Source organism: Epinephelus moara, chromosome 18 (assembly GCF_006386435.1).
Source record: "Epinephelus moara isolate mb chromosome 18, YSFRI_EMoa_1.0, whole genome shotgun sequence".
NCBI classification, from domain to species: Eukaryota; Metazoa; Chordata; class Actinopteri; order Perciformes; family Serranidae; genus Epinephelus; species Epinephelus moara.
The window spans coordinates 23,514,522-23,527,818 of NC_065523.1; the positions used below are offsets into that span (position 1 = coordinate 23,514,522).

The window sequence follows — 13,297 nt, forward strand, 5'->3', positions numbered from 1 at the left end:
GAGGAGGAGTTTGATCGATACTGTCTACATGCAACTGAATCCATGAATACAGATGTGTCTCTGAATGTGGAGAAGTACATGTATAGTGGTGATACAATAACAATTGACTGACGTGTTTGTATTTTTATAACCTCCCTATGTCTACCCAACTGACATGAAAGTGTCTGGAGAGAAATATGGGTGATTGCATATAGGAATGAGGTTGTCTGGATGCCTGTGTCTGTGTTGCCTCTGTAAATATACTATGAAGAAGACAGGTTGATGTAAAGCTTACATTTGTTATGTGATACAGAATTTTAGTTTTATTTATTCTGACGGGTAGCTATAATCTACAGAGAGACTGATTTCATCTCTACTTTGTTATTTAAACCCTGTTGCATCTGACTTTCTATCTTGTGTTCTTATGTCGCCCTCTTGTGGTGCATTATTGAAATCACATCTCCAGCGCGCTCTACAGGTGGCTGCTGGTTGTCCTCCACATTATATAAATAACAGTCATGCTGATGTAGACAGATTACTTTGGTTGCTTACAGTAGGCAATGTCTTGGCTCCTTATTGAATCACTAACTGAATGGACGACACCTGTTATTATATTTAAAGCACCTCATACATGCATGACATCATCTAAGGCGTGAAAGCCATTGCTTTTTAATTGGATCACTTTCAGCTCATTGGCTAATCTTAAGAATCCGCATCAAAAATATTTAAGCATGCACTAATTCATACACAGTTCAACACACATGTTGTGTTCACACAGGCACACACACATCATAAACATGCATACATTTTCATTTAACCTTTATTTAAGCAGGAAGTCCTATTGAGATTGAAAGCCTGTTTTACAAGAGACACACTTAATGCAACAAATACAACTTCTAATACAAAAAAATCCACAATAAAACAACAACTATTCCAACATAGTGGTCTCTCAAGAAAAACAAGCACATGCCTCTGTCACCACATTCTTTATGATGCCCTTAAATTCACCAAAGGATAGAAGTGTTTCTAAATGTGGATCGTTTTTAAGATTGCTCCATGTCCAAGGTGCAGAGCAGGAGAATGCAGTTTTCCACAGATCTGTTAAAACCTGGGGTACATTAAAAAAAGCAACCACCTGGGGGAGGGTAGCTGGTAACTACCTGAGCTGACACACTTAAGGGTGCAGAGGTAGGCCGGAAGTTTGCCCAATACACACATGAAACCTACATATATTGGCACATATGCTCCAAATATGGTAAATGCATCTTATTTTGAAGGTTAGGGACACACTGTCTTAATTCTAAAAAGCAGATTATTGCAAGAAAATATCCACTGAGAAAAATATTTCTAACCTTATGAGACATAAACTGATTTTGACTAACATCAGTGTCACATCATGATGTAAATGCAGCACCATGAGCAGTGTCCTGTGTTCCCTTCATAATCATCAGTGATAATCCATCTGTATTATACAGGCCGTACAGTTACCTTGTCAACAGATAAGTCACGTGGTCAAAGTTACCACAGTCTCCACAACAAACCCACAATATTTGTCCCTGAGGAGCACAGTGAGTTTATAGTGTGAGGATGAAGGGCTGAGGCGCCTCTCAGCTCAAAGTGCAGCGCCCCTGCGTCCTGGCTGTTTTGCGCTCAAGGTGGAGTTTTGTGCCACATCACATCACATCGCTGCCGCTCTAACGCGCAGTGCCGAGGCTGTTGTCCTGAAAAGAGCAAGCTGCCAGCAGCAGGAAGCGGCTCAACAACACCAACACCAACAACGGAAGCGAGCGCGTTTTGTTTTTTCCACATTTCGGGACAATTCTCGCTCCTCACTTTGAGTAGAGGAGGTGTCGAGGAACATGCGTTCAACGCGCAGGTGAAAACAAGTCTGCTGATTCAAGTTCCTCGCTGCAGCAACTTTTAAGCCCTCGGAAGATTTTTGTTTTTGTTGTTGTTGTTTGCTTTTGAAACCTTGAAATGTCTCGCAAGAAGACTGCCAAAGGCAAAGCCGGGAGCAGCAGCCCGTCTGCGGGCAGCCCCACCGGGAAAGGGACCACCACCGCCGGGAAGGCAGCGAGGAGCAGCCCGGGGATTGTTCAGATGAACGGCGTGGTCCATCCCAGCAGACCCTCCATCAGCAACAGCAGCGAGTTTTATGACATCGCTTTCAAGGTAGGATGTTGTTGTTTAGCAAATGCATGATAACAAACTGCAACTCACATTAAAGTGGGCTTTGATTCCTGACATTTAACGCCCCAAAATAACAGAAATTACAAACAATGCACAGAGTAAATGATCATATGGACACTTTTTTGGCTTTTAGGGCAAAAATATATCAGTTAAAGAAGAAAAACACACACAGTACATGTGTTTGTTGTCTACTATATTCTTCCTCAGTGTCTTCCTCCTGTCCATCTTTCATTGTCTTCCGTTTTACAACCACCTTTATTCATTAAACAGCAGCGGGCTGCTGACACCAGCTGTGTCAATAGTCGATCGATAACCCAGAGAGGTGCACTCTGCCGTGCAACAGCCAGCAAACAAATCATTGTGTGCCACTGGTTGAATGCATGTGTTGTCCCTGCTGCACATATGACTGGCTTTTGCATTTACAGTGAGCGATTTCAGTGTGGTTTGCGAGTAGAGAACTGTCACCTCACCACAACACAAACACAGTTTCACACCCACAGATTCGCAGTGTGTACTCCCAACATAGCTTCAAGGGACTTGTGCCACCTACTCCGTGTTTTTGAAGCAGCTGTTTGATGCGAGCGCATGATGTCTTTGTGGTGCTCTTCCTGCAGGGAAATTGGATTGATTGCTCCATGTGAGCTGCAGATATCTTTATTAGATTAATTATTTGTTGGCTGCAGGGGCTCCCATCTCTACAGTACACAGCATCCTTACAGCCAATAAATTATCAACTGCAAAAAAAGCCACTTTTTGCAGTTTCAGCCTGAGCTGAAGCAAGATATACTCCTGTAAATACATTTGGTTATGTGATATGACAAGTAGCAGCATGTTCAGGCAGAAATCCAACAATATTCACTCCAATTTTTGTCCTAATTCTTCCTAGAGCTCTTGCCATAATGCTCATTTTGATGTTGTGTTGGATCAAAAGATCCCACCTGTAGCTCTTACCTTAAGAGTGGACCTCTCCCTGATTTCACTGTGCCACGTTTCAGCATTTACCGTTCCCTCTGATCGCTATTCTGCATTGAGTCAGAGAGGAAATTGATTGCATTTATTTATAAAAACCTAAGGGCAGGGAGAGACCAGGTGCCTCCTCCTGCACACCCCTGCAAACATTAAGCACATGTCAAGCTGTTTCATGGTGAAGTCATGAGAGAGAGGAAGAACAACAGATAGAAAGAGTTGAAATACAGAGGGCGTGATCTTCATGCATATTACCCTGCTGTATTTTGTATCTGACCCTGTTACATCCCTTCATTCTTCCTCCTGGCTTTCATCTCCTCTGAGCACCCAAGAGGCCCTTTTGATTTCCAGGGTCTAGGGCATCACAGTCTCTCAGCTAACCCGATAACAGTAACCACATCAAACCTTTAACTTCATCACAGCTCGGAATAAAAAGAGCAAGAGCAAAGCCTGAGTGTGTCTGTTTTGTGTGTCTGCACACATCCATGAGATGTGCATTTAAGACGGTTGTGTACATTCACACACTTACAGAAAGGGCATCCACTGGGTGGCCATAATGAGCAGTCACACACTCATTCACATCCACCCTCTTCACTGGCCACGCACCAAAATACCAGGATTAATTTAGCTGAATGATTCAAATGTCCTGTTTTTTTCTTCCTGAGGACAAACAACCAGACACTGATATAAAATTAAACATATGAGCAAAAGCTCCCTCTTCTTCGTGCTCCTACATGTCTTTTTTTATGCTCGTTTCTTCACTTTTTTTTTGACATTTACCTTTATCGATTAGTCAGACAGACTGAAGTTTTATCCCTCGCACCTCTGTTTGCACATTTTTCTGTGTGTGTGTGTGTGTGTTTCTTTGTTCAGCCCTCCAGTTATTCCTGGCTGAGTTTTTCCCTCCTGTATTCCTTTGCAGGTGATGCTGGTTGGAGACTCAGGTGTGGGGAAAACATGTCTACTGGTGCGTTTTAAAGACGGCGCTTTCCTGGCTGGCAGCTTCATCTCCACCGTGGGCATCGACTTTAGGGTGAGTTGAAATCAATGCAACCAAAGTCAAACAAGCAAAAACTGACAAATCACCCACATGCATGCAAACACACCATCAGGTTTAGTACCTTTAATAAAAATGGGGCCATATGTACTAATGAGATTTTTTTCAAAGCTATTCAGTGTCTTTAATGCCCCAGAGCTATGAGTATTTCCTGTGTTAGACGTCTAACAAGATAGGATATTGATTTCTTAAATTAGTTTGACATGCTTTAGTTTTTTAGTCTCCCTGGTTGATAAGTGTGTCTCTCATGTGCTAGTTTTGCGGTCCCACATGGGCAGCCAGGAAGGAACGTGTCCATCTTTTCTAATGATCACACTCAGGTGTCCAGGACGCAGAGACAGGCGACCGCTCTGAGTAACACTCTGACCCAGGGCGGCAAAAGGACACAGTTGCCTCCCTCCAGCTCTACAGTGACCTCATGCACAGGGTCAGCTACAGTACAGTAACAGCCCTGGGTGTTCGCTGAACTAGTGCTTTTAATCACTGGACTTTTTCTGGACAATTTCATGTAGTAGTTTCATGCTGATCTAGCATCGTACTCCTGTGCTGTTGTCAGACTCGATCGAAATCAATGCGGCAGAGCCAGAAACACTCCGTGCATTCATCTTCCTTGTTAAAACCTGGTGACTGCACACCCACATTAGGGCTGGACGATATAGAGAAAATCAAATAATTTTTTTTTTCCCCAAATACCTCAATATCGACATTGCGATGATATTGTAGGGTTGACTATTGACATTTTTGGTCAGTAAGAGCAAATAATAGAACAGCCAGAACAGTCTGGTAGGTAGGTAGGTTCAGAAAATTACAAACCAGGACAAGACGACACTTATAATACTGCAACATCCAAAATCTAAGACTATGATGTCTAGTCTCATCACAGTATCGATATAATAGTAATATATTGCCTAGCTCCACCTGCAGTGCAACTCGAGTGCCGACCTTAGGTCAAAGGTTTGGGTTCGTTATGCTGGTAGCAAATGATGTAGCCTCAAGCCGCCAGCCTCAATCAGAGATGAGCAGCGGGCTGTAGAGGTCTGGTAAGCTGACTTATTTTCAACTTGAAACCAGAGCCAAACTTAACAGCAGGGGTCGTGTTACCAATTATTTGTATATGACATTGACGGAAAAATCTGGAGGCCGTCCATCATTTTGACAGATTGGAAACACTGAGAGATCTACTGTAACTTTAAGTAATCCACACCCCTGTCCAGTTGGTGGCGTGTACATATTAATGAGCTGTTGTCTGCTCATGTCTTTGAGCTCACATACATGATCATGTCGTCTCGCTGGCCTCAGCCAAAGAGGTTACCCCTTTGTTTGAGCCATTGCAGTGGTAGGCATTGCAAAATTCAAGATTCAAGATTCAAGAGGCTTTATTGTCAATTCTACAGTTATGTACAGGCATACAGAGAATCGGAACAACGTCTCACTCTGAATTGACCCACGATGCAGACAGTGCAAAAGGATAGTATAGCATAGAAACTAATACAAATAATAATAATACAAAAAAATTAATAAATAAGAGCAACCAAGAAGTCCAAAGAACTAACTGCAGTCAATTCAAATGTGCACATTTTCAACAGACAAGAACAGTATATGGTGAAGTGGCTGGTGCCTTTTGGGTAATATGGTTAGTATAGGTAACCAGAGTTTATGGGGGTGGGTGGGGTAGAGGGTCAGGGCTGTGTTGTGTGTGTGTGTGTGTGTATTGTGTGTCAGGCTGCAGTGCCTCAGTTTACTGGGGGCTGGGGGAGAGAGTTCAGTTTCCTGACAGCTTGGTGGTTGAAGCTGTTCGTGAGTCTGGTGGAGCAGGCACGAAGGCTCTGGTACCTTCTCCTTGATGTCACTCGAGTCAGTCCCAGTTGGGGCTGAAGAGTACAAGTCTGCAAATGTGCAAATGCAAAATGTCCTGGCAGCTGAGTGTCGGAAACTTAAAAAGCCCAATAACTGTGATGGCACTGATGTACAAATCTGAAAAAGTAGGGCTGCCTGGTTTGCATGAGTTAACACAGCTGCAGAGGCTAACATCCGACACAGAGCCTCTGTCTCTGGTCACGGAGCTCATACACTTCCAGGAGTCTCATGACAAACAAAGTAAGAGCAGGGCAAGGATGTGCCAAGTGTATCAATAGGCTGCTTGCAGATTTGCATTGAAATAAGATTATACCCATTTTAAATAGTGAAAAATTAGAGAAGTCATGTTCAGCAACACCCGCACAGCCGAAGCGTCACACATTTGCTGTTGATTACTGATGTTACTAAAACTCTGGAATCCAAAAAATGAGTAAAAAGAGGGATTGGTGGGGTGTCGGTGGCTTAGTGGATAGAGCAGGCGCCCCATATACAAGGCTGTTGCCGCAGCGGCCCGGGTTCGAGTCCAGCCTGTGGCCCTTTGCTGCATGTCATCCCCCTCTCTCTCTCCCCCCCTTTCACACTTGGCTGTCCTATCCATTAAAGGCGAAAATGCCCAAAAACATATCTTTAAAAAAAAAAAAAAAAAAGAGGGATTGGTGCAGTGGAGAATGAAGGATGAGCAGGTTACACTGATTATGATGGAATTTTTACGACCCTGTCCATCAAAATGACGGACAACAAGAAAGTTGAACACAAGCTCTGCTCCAAGCTCACAGATTGTTTTCATTTTCAGACTTCTAGTCTTGCAGTCTTCTGACGCGAGTGACATCACTTTAGATAGATGTTAAGCAGCTCCCTCTGGAGCCACAAAAGATTTTATAAAACTTTTTTCACTCATGCAGTAGTACTCCCCAAGACCTGTAACAAACTTCAATGTGTGAAAGTGATTCAGTTCCCCTTTAACTAACCTGTGTGGTAATTTCTGAGTGCCTCAGTTTGTGGTTTTTGACTTCTCGGAGATCTCAGATTTTGATGTTGATGTGAGTGGTCAACGTAAAACTGACTCATTTGCAGTTTGAATTATTGATCATTAAAGAGATGCATTTTACTGCTTCCCCTCCCTCATCACTTTTAGTTAGTGCCTGTCAGCTGCTGACTTGTTCCTCTGCCACTCTGTCTGAGCTAAGTGGAAACTCTCCATGTAAGTTTATCTTGACTTGCACCTCCACCCATCACGGTAAATTAACTCACCATTACATAAAGTGTAAGTGCAACATAAGATCCTTTATACTCTTGGGAGACATGCTTGCACGGACTGCCACTGTGTGTGTTTAAACTAAAGTAACCAACCATTGTATAGCCCTGTGTGTGGGTTGGATGAGTTCGTGGGTGGATGAGCAGTTGATTTATTTACTTATGTAACGTCTCTTATAACACTCTGTCTGTAGTCCCGATGTACATTTGGGCCTATCAAAGTAAAGCAGAGGCCTTTATCAGCTATCTCTGCCCGCTGCATGTACTGATAATTGAGGAGGAAGCACAAAACTCATAAAGTTTAGTGCTTAGTCTGCATTTTTGTCACATTGACTTATTTAATTGCAGTGTGGCACAGAGCTGTGTGGCATAAATAATTTTTATCATTATCCCGTTCTCTTCTGCATGGGTTCTTGTTGAATGGTTCAGTTTTTCAGTGCAAGTGAAACACAACTAACTGGCATATTTTTATCTTGATTTTACCTTACTTATATTCACAGTGTTCACACAAATGAATGCGTACATGTAAAGTTACCTTTTACGTGACTGCACTGATCTGCCTTAGAAGTTGAGAGACCAGGATGTTGAGCAGGAGAACATGAAGGTCCTCTGTGTTTGTCTTCCCGTGGAAGATGCACAGAGAAAGAGAGACAGGCCGTGATTGTTATTTTTAGCAGAAGACAGTTTTGATCCCTTTTTAGTTGGTGGGAAAGACGGGTAATTTACTTCATATGGGGATTTGATCCGGTTCCCACTTCAAAGCTGCAGCGAAATGCTGTGTTTTTCTTCCCTCTCTTGTTTATTGTACTCTCATCTCGTATAAGCCTCAGCATGTTCTCAGGATTACAGAGCTGCACTGGTGCCTTGTTAGGCTTAAAATACATGGAGTCAGAGTAAGAAATATAGCTCCGCACGAATTGCATTTGATTATAAGATCTCCTCTTAAAAGGATTATTAAGCAATAAATTCATAGACAAGAATTAATCACAAGACAGCAAGACAATCTGTTTCTGATCTAATTCTGATTTGTAATCACCATTTAACATAAATAGTAAAAAGAACTGATTCTATGCGGCTCTGTGGCACATTTATGGCAGTGACGTCAAGACTAAATCACGTTAATTGGGTGTGATTTCACCTCTACAGCTTAATCAAACATAGAAGTATTGCTTTTACTACAATTATTATTATGACTTCCCAGAGATTGTGTGCTCTTATCATCCTGATAAATCTGACTGTGTTGAGGATTATTCAAACCTGCAGCTAAAATGTGAACCTCTTTAAAAGTTAAGGTCAATTTTCTCAGATGCAGAAATTTCTTTTTTAATCTTTTTATTATCACCGCTTAACAGAAATTATTTCACTTCTTGTCATCAAACTGGGCTGTCTGTGCAGTAGAAAGACTCAAGTGCTTTTGAAATTGGTGCTTCAGGACCAGAGAAAAGAGAGGAAAAGGACTGTGGTATTCACTTTTGCTCAAGAGGTAGAAAACCTCCAACTACCAGAATGCACTGCGCCACAACGGACCAATAAACACTCCTGCTGGTGGGTGAGGTAATGTGAGTTTAGCAGTATTTCCACAGGGAACAATTTGACGGCCACCAAATCTTGGTTTATATTTGATCAGCATTGCTTAGTTTTACAGTTTGATTGGAGTTTGGTGCGAGTTTGAGAGACAGAGAGAGCAGGTCTGTCTTTTGATCCGCTTCTATAACCTCTGTGTTCATGGTGGCAGCCATACGAAAATGTGGAAGTACAATCTGTAGTTTGAGCAACAGTCCTAGAGCTGGCAGGAAATCAGTTGGATAAGCATGCTGAGGAAGGTGGCTGTTGCTCAGGAAGTAGAGTGGGTCATCTACATCAGTCCGCATATCGAAAGTATCCATTCAAGATACTGAACCCCAAATTGCTCCCAATGACTGTCCCATTGGTGTGTGAGTGTGTTTAAGGTGAGTAACAGGTGGCACCTTGATTGTTGGCCTCGACCACCAGTGTGTGAATGTGTGTGTGAATGTGACATAATAATAATAATACATTTTATTTATAGAGCGCTTTTCAAGGTACTCAAAGACGCTTTACATTAAAAACAATCACACAACAGACTACAATGAAATACACACAACATCATTCACACATTAAAAGCTGTTTTGAAAAGATGTGTTATGAGTAGTGATTTGAGCTGGGAGAGGTCAGTGCAGTCTCGAATGTGTTTGGAGAGAGTGTTCCAGAGGGAGGGGGCGGCTATAGAGAAGGCCCTGTCGCCCCAGATTCAGTGCTTGGTCCTGAGTGGTGGAGTCAGGAGGTCGGCATCAGAGGAGTGGAGGCTGCGGGAAGGAGGTAGTGAGGTAGGAGGGGGCCTGGTTATGGAGGGCTTTGTAATTGAGGAGAAGGACTTTGAATTCGATGCGTTGTGGGACAGGAAGCCAATGGAGAATCTGGAGGACAGGGGTGATGTGATAACGGGATCGGGAATGGGTGAGCAGACAGGCAGCAGGGTTCTGGATGTATTGGTGTTTGTTCAGGAGTTTGGATGGTGTACCATGAAGAACGCTGTTGCAGTGGTCAATTCTGGACGTGATGAAGGCATGGATGAGCTGTAGTGTAAAAGCACTTTGAGTGGTTGAAGACTAGAAGGGTGCGTTTACCAGATCTGTGCACTGGTAAGATGAATTAAAATTTACCACAGTTCATTTTCACACACTACCCACATTGTTGTGACACAAAGCTGGTTGAAAATCAGTAGTGTCCCTTTAACAGCAAAGAAAAATCCATTTTGCATAAAAACCAAATTTCACTAGAGAATGCAGTGCTCTCATAAGCTACCGTGCAGCTTGTCCAGGTCATCAGTTGCCATGGCAATGCAGGTGCTAACCACCAGGCAAGGTGACTGGGATCAACCACAGGGCAGAGCTTGCCTTTGTTCTTGATTGTGCCGCTCATAAAGTTCTCGGCTTTACTTCCTCTTTTTTTTCTCCCTTCAATCAGAGGTCATAAGCAGTATGTGGAAGGCATCAGGTGCTGTGTGCTGCTTTTTGCTCTCTGGGTGTAAAGGGCCTCTGATGTGATGTGAGCATAAAAATTAAGGGACACTTGAATGTCCTGGGAACAGTGTCTCGGCCCCCCCCCCCTTTTTTTTCATCAAGGTCTGGCTCTGCAGAGCTTCCGCTAAAAAGACACTTCGTTATTGAATTTAATTTTGTAGTTAATTAGAGATATTAAAATCATTAAAATGAGTAAAGCAGTATGATTTAGAATTGAATTAGACATTTACGTATATGTTAAACGTCATGCATTTTTCGTACATATTGAAATATATTATGCCTGAGCTTTGTGTTGGTATCAGACAGTATTTAGACACAGCTGCTTTAGATCCATTACTTTTCCCATAAGTCTTACACAAGGATGGAATTTAAAGCTGTTTTTAAATTAAAGTTGACATCACGCGTTGGTGGGTCTATAATCCTTATTAGGAAGCATTGTGTTTGTTATTCAATATTTTTCCTACCGCCACAAAATCCCATGAAAAGACTACAAGCAACAATGCATTAGTCATTCACTCAATACTTTCAAACTTCCCCACCCATCCAGTCTCTGGCACTCAGGCTCAAACCCATTGATTCATGCTGTTGGGGACTATTTTCAACAGTGGGTTAATACACGCTTGGTGGTCAAGTGAGTATTCACAGCTGCATTAAGATGTGTTTCAGATAGACTCAAAATAAACCACAGTGCCCATGTTCGTCTTAATGTGTTTGGCTCACTGATATGTTTTACTGGAGCTCTGTGCTACAGCTATATCAGGCTGTGGCTACACAGAGAATTCTTAGTGGGATCTTTTCATTGTTGGGTTTGATCTTTCGATGGGATTTGTTGACCAAAAAGAGAATATAGAGCAAGACCTACTCTTTTGGCAAGGTGGTATATGTGTGAACTTCACATTTGTATTGGGGTTTGGGCTGTTGCTCCACTATTTCTGGAAAAAACTCATGGGAAAAGAACTACAGTGTATGGTCGGAACTGTCCATGGTGCTGAATTCCTTCTCCAGCCTGGGGTTCAACGAAATCTATGTACAGCGCACAAAGCTGCCAATTGACTCTTCACCAAGTCCCGCCCCCATACACAGACTGGCCAATCATAACGTAGCTTTGGGCCGGCTCAGACCAGGGTCTGACAACAACACAGCTGTGCTCCATTGACTCTAATGTAGAGATGTACCGATACAACTTTTTACTTCCCGATACCGATCCCGATTCCTGAACCTTAGGTATCTGCCGATACCAAGTACTGATCCGATACCAGTGCGTAAAATAACAATGGATGGGATATGAATTGTTGTATGTCTCAACTCCTAAAACTCTATGTAAAATATTAAGAAATACAGTACATACATAATAGTAGAATGAATGCCATAAAACTTTTTTTATTATTATTATCCAGTGTTGACACAGATCAAGACACAGGTTAAAGTGCAGCCACACAATTTGGTAAAAAAGACATTTTAAAGGCTACAGTAGAATGCTTTTTAAACTCTTTTGCCTGTAGCGGGTGTATGCGTAATGACGTGAGGCATTACGTGGTATCGGATTGTTCATAGGCTGTACTCGCCGATAACGCATTTTAGGCATTTCCGCATTTTCAGGCTGGTTTTGTGGATTTGGAGCTAAATGTTGTGCCTGGGGCACGTCGTGTATTAATGATACTCGTTACCTGGAGAGGTTGGAAAAAGATATACGTTTCTTCCCTGTTCCAAAACCAAAATCAAACCCTGCAAAGTGTAGGGTTAGCTAGCTAGCTACTGAAGATATAGCCTACTGAATGTCTACACATGCTGCTTTTGCTTTTTAATGATTGTAACAGTGAATAAAAGACTGAACCTGCTGTACAGGAACCAGTGAAGGGAAGCAGGGAAATTTACTGATATTCAACCAGCTGTGTGTCATCGCAGCGGCTGCAGATGAACATTGTTTGACTTCCTCCGGAGATCCCTGCCTGTCTGGCAGCGGAGGTTTGGGTGCTAGCAGCGGCACACACTGCGATAACACACAGCTGGTTCAATATCAGCAAAGTTTCCCTTTATATTCATTGTCTTCTGTGTCGATCAGCAGTGGTGTGGGGGTTCACTTTTACACTGTGATCTGTAGCCTATAGTTCGGCTTTAGCTTCTAACTATCTTTGTCTTTTTAACCTGTTGTTGCTGCTGAGTCAGTTTGACATCCTGGATATATCCTTTAAACACAGACTGTAGACCCCTCTGTCTGCTTCTCTCTGGAATCACTCTTTCAGTTTTCTAAAGATATGATAATATTTCTTCAGGGAGTGCAGTTAATTACAGTGTGGGCTCCATGCTTACTCCGACAGCTTGTCAGACCATCATAAAGGGGCGGGGCTTGGCCAAAGGTCAATTCTACCAGCCTGTGACCAAACACTTTTCAGATTTTCTCACACTGAGGGACCAAAATCTGTTCCCCATGTTATAAATGACTACATCCATCATATTTTCAGTTTCCTTCCCTTTATTTTGTCATTTTCCTCTCCGGTATGCTGCTTGGCATTTAGCAAGAACTACTGTGTGATGTGCTGTTTATTCTTTTAAGCGCTGTAGCCTGAAGGTAAACATCTTTTTCTCACTTTCAGCTAAATCCCACAGTTACAATGAGCGGCAGGGAGGCTGATGAATTTATCTTAGCTGTAAACACAATGAGTCCCAAATGTTGTATACTGAAAACAATTTCGTCAGCTTCAGAGAGGACTCTTTCTCCATTACTAAGGTCACGATGTCTTCATTTAGAAACACAGCTTGAAAAACAATATCTCTGAGAGTCAAACAGAGGACTATTAAAAGGGAGAGAAAAAGAGAAAGAAGGAAATCAAACGGGGGAGAAGCAGAAATGAAAGATCCAATTAACAATATCACTCCAACAAGCCTTCCTCTCATTTCCGATGTGGCGGATAAACAAGCTGACTTCCTCTTTTCCTCCTCACAATCTACCTCG

The 13,297-nt window shown here is 42.5% G+C and overlaps 1 protein-coding gene across 2 annotated transcripts in view; it reads left to right on the top strand.

Moving 5' to 3' along the window:
- The first annotated feature begins 1,569 nt into the window (after nucleotides 1-1,569).
- Nucleotides 1,570-13,297, top strand: part of LOC126405693 (ras-related protein Rab-26-like) — an 88,063-nt gene continuing 76,335 nt past the window's right edge. For both annotated transcript variants that reach the window (XM_050069557.1, XM_050069558.1), the window contains exons 1-2: nucleotides 1,570-2,151; nucleotides 4,058-4,168. In XM_050069557.1, the coding sequence (XP_049925514.1) occupies nucleotides 1,957-2,151; nucleotides 4,058-4,168 (306 nt within the window). In that variant the 5' untranslated portion in view covers nucleotides 1,570-1,956. The remainder of the gene's footprint in view (nucleotides 2,152-4,057; nucleotides 4,169-13,297) is intronic.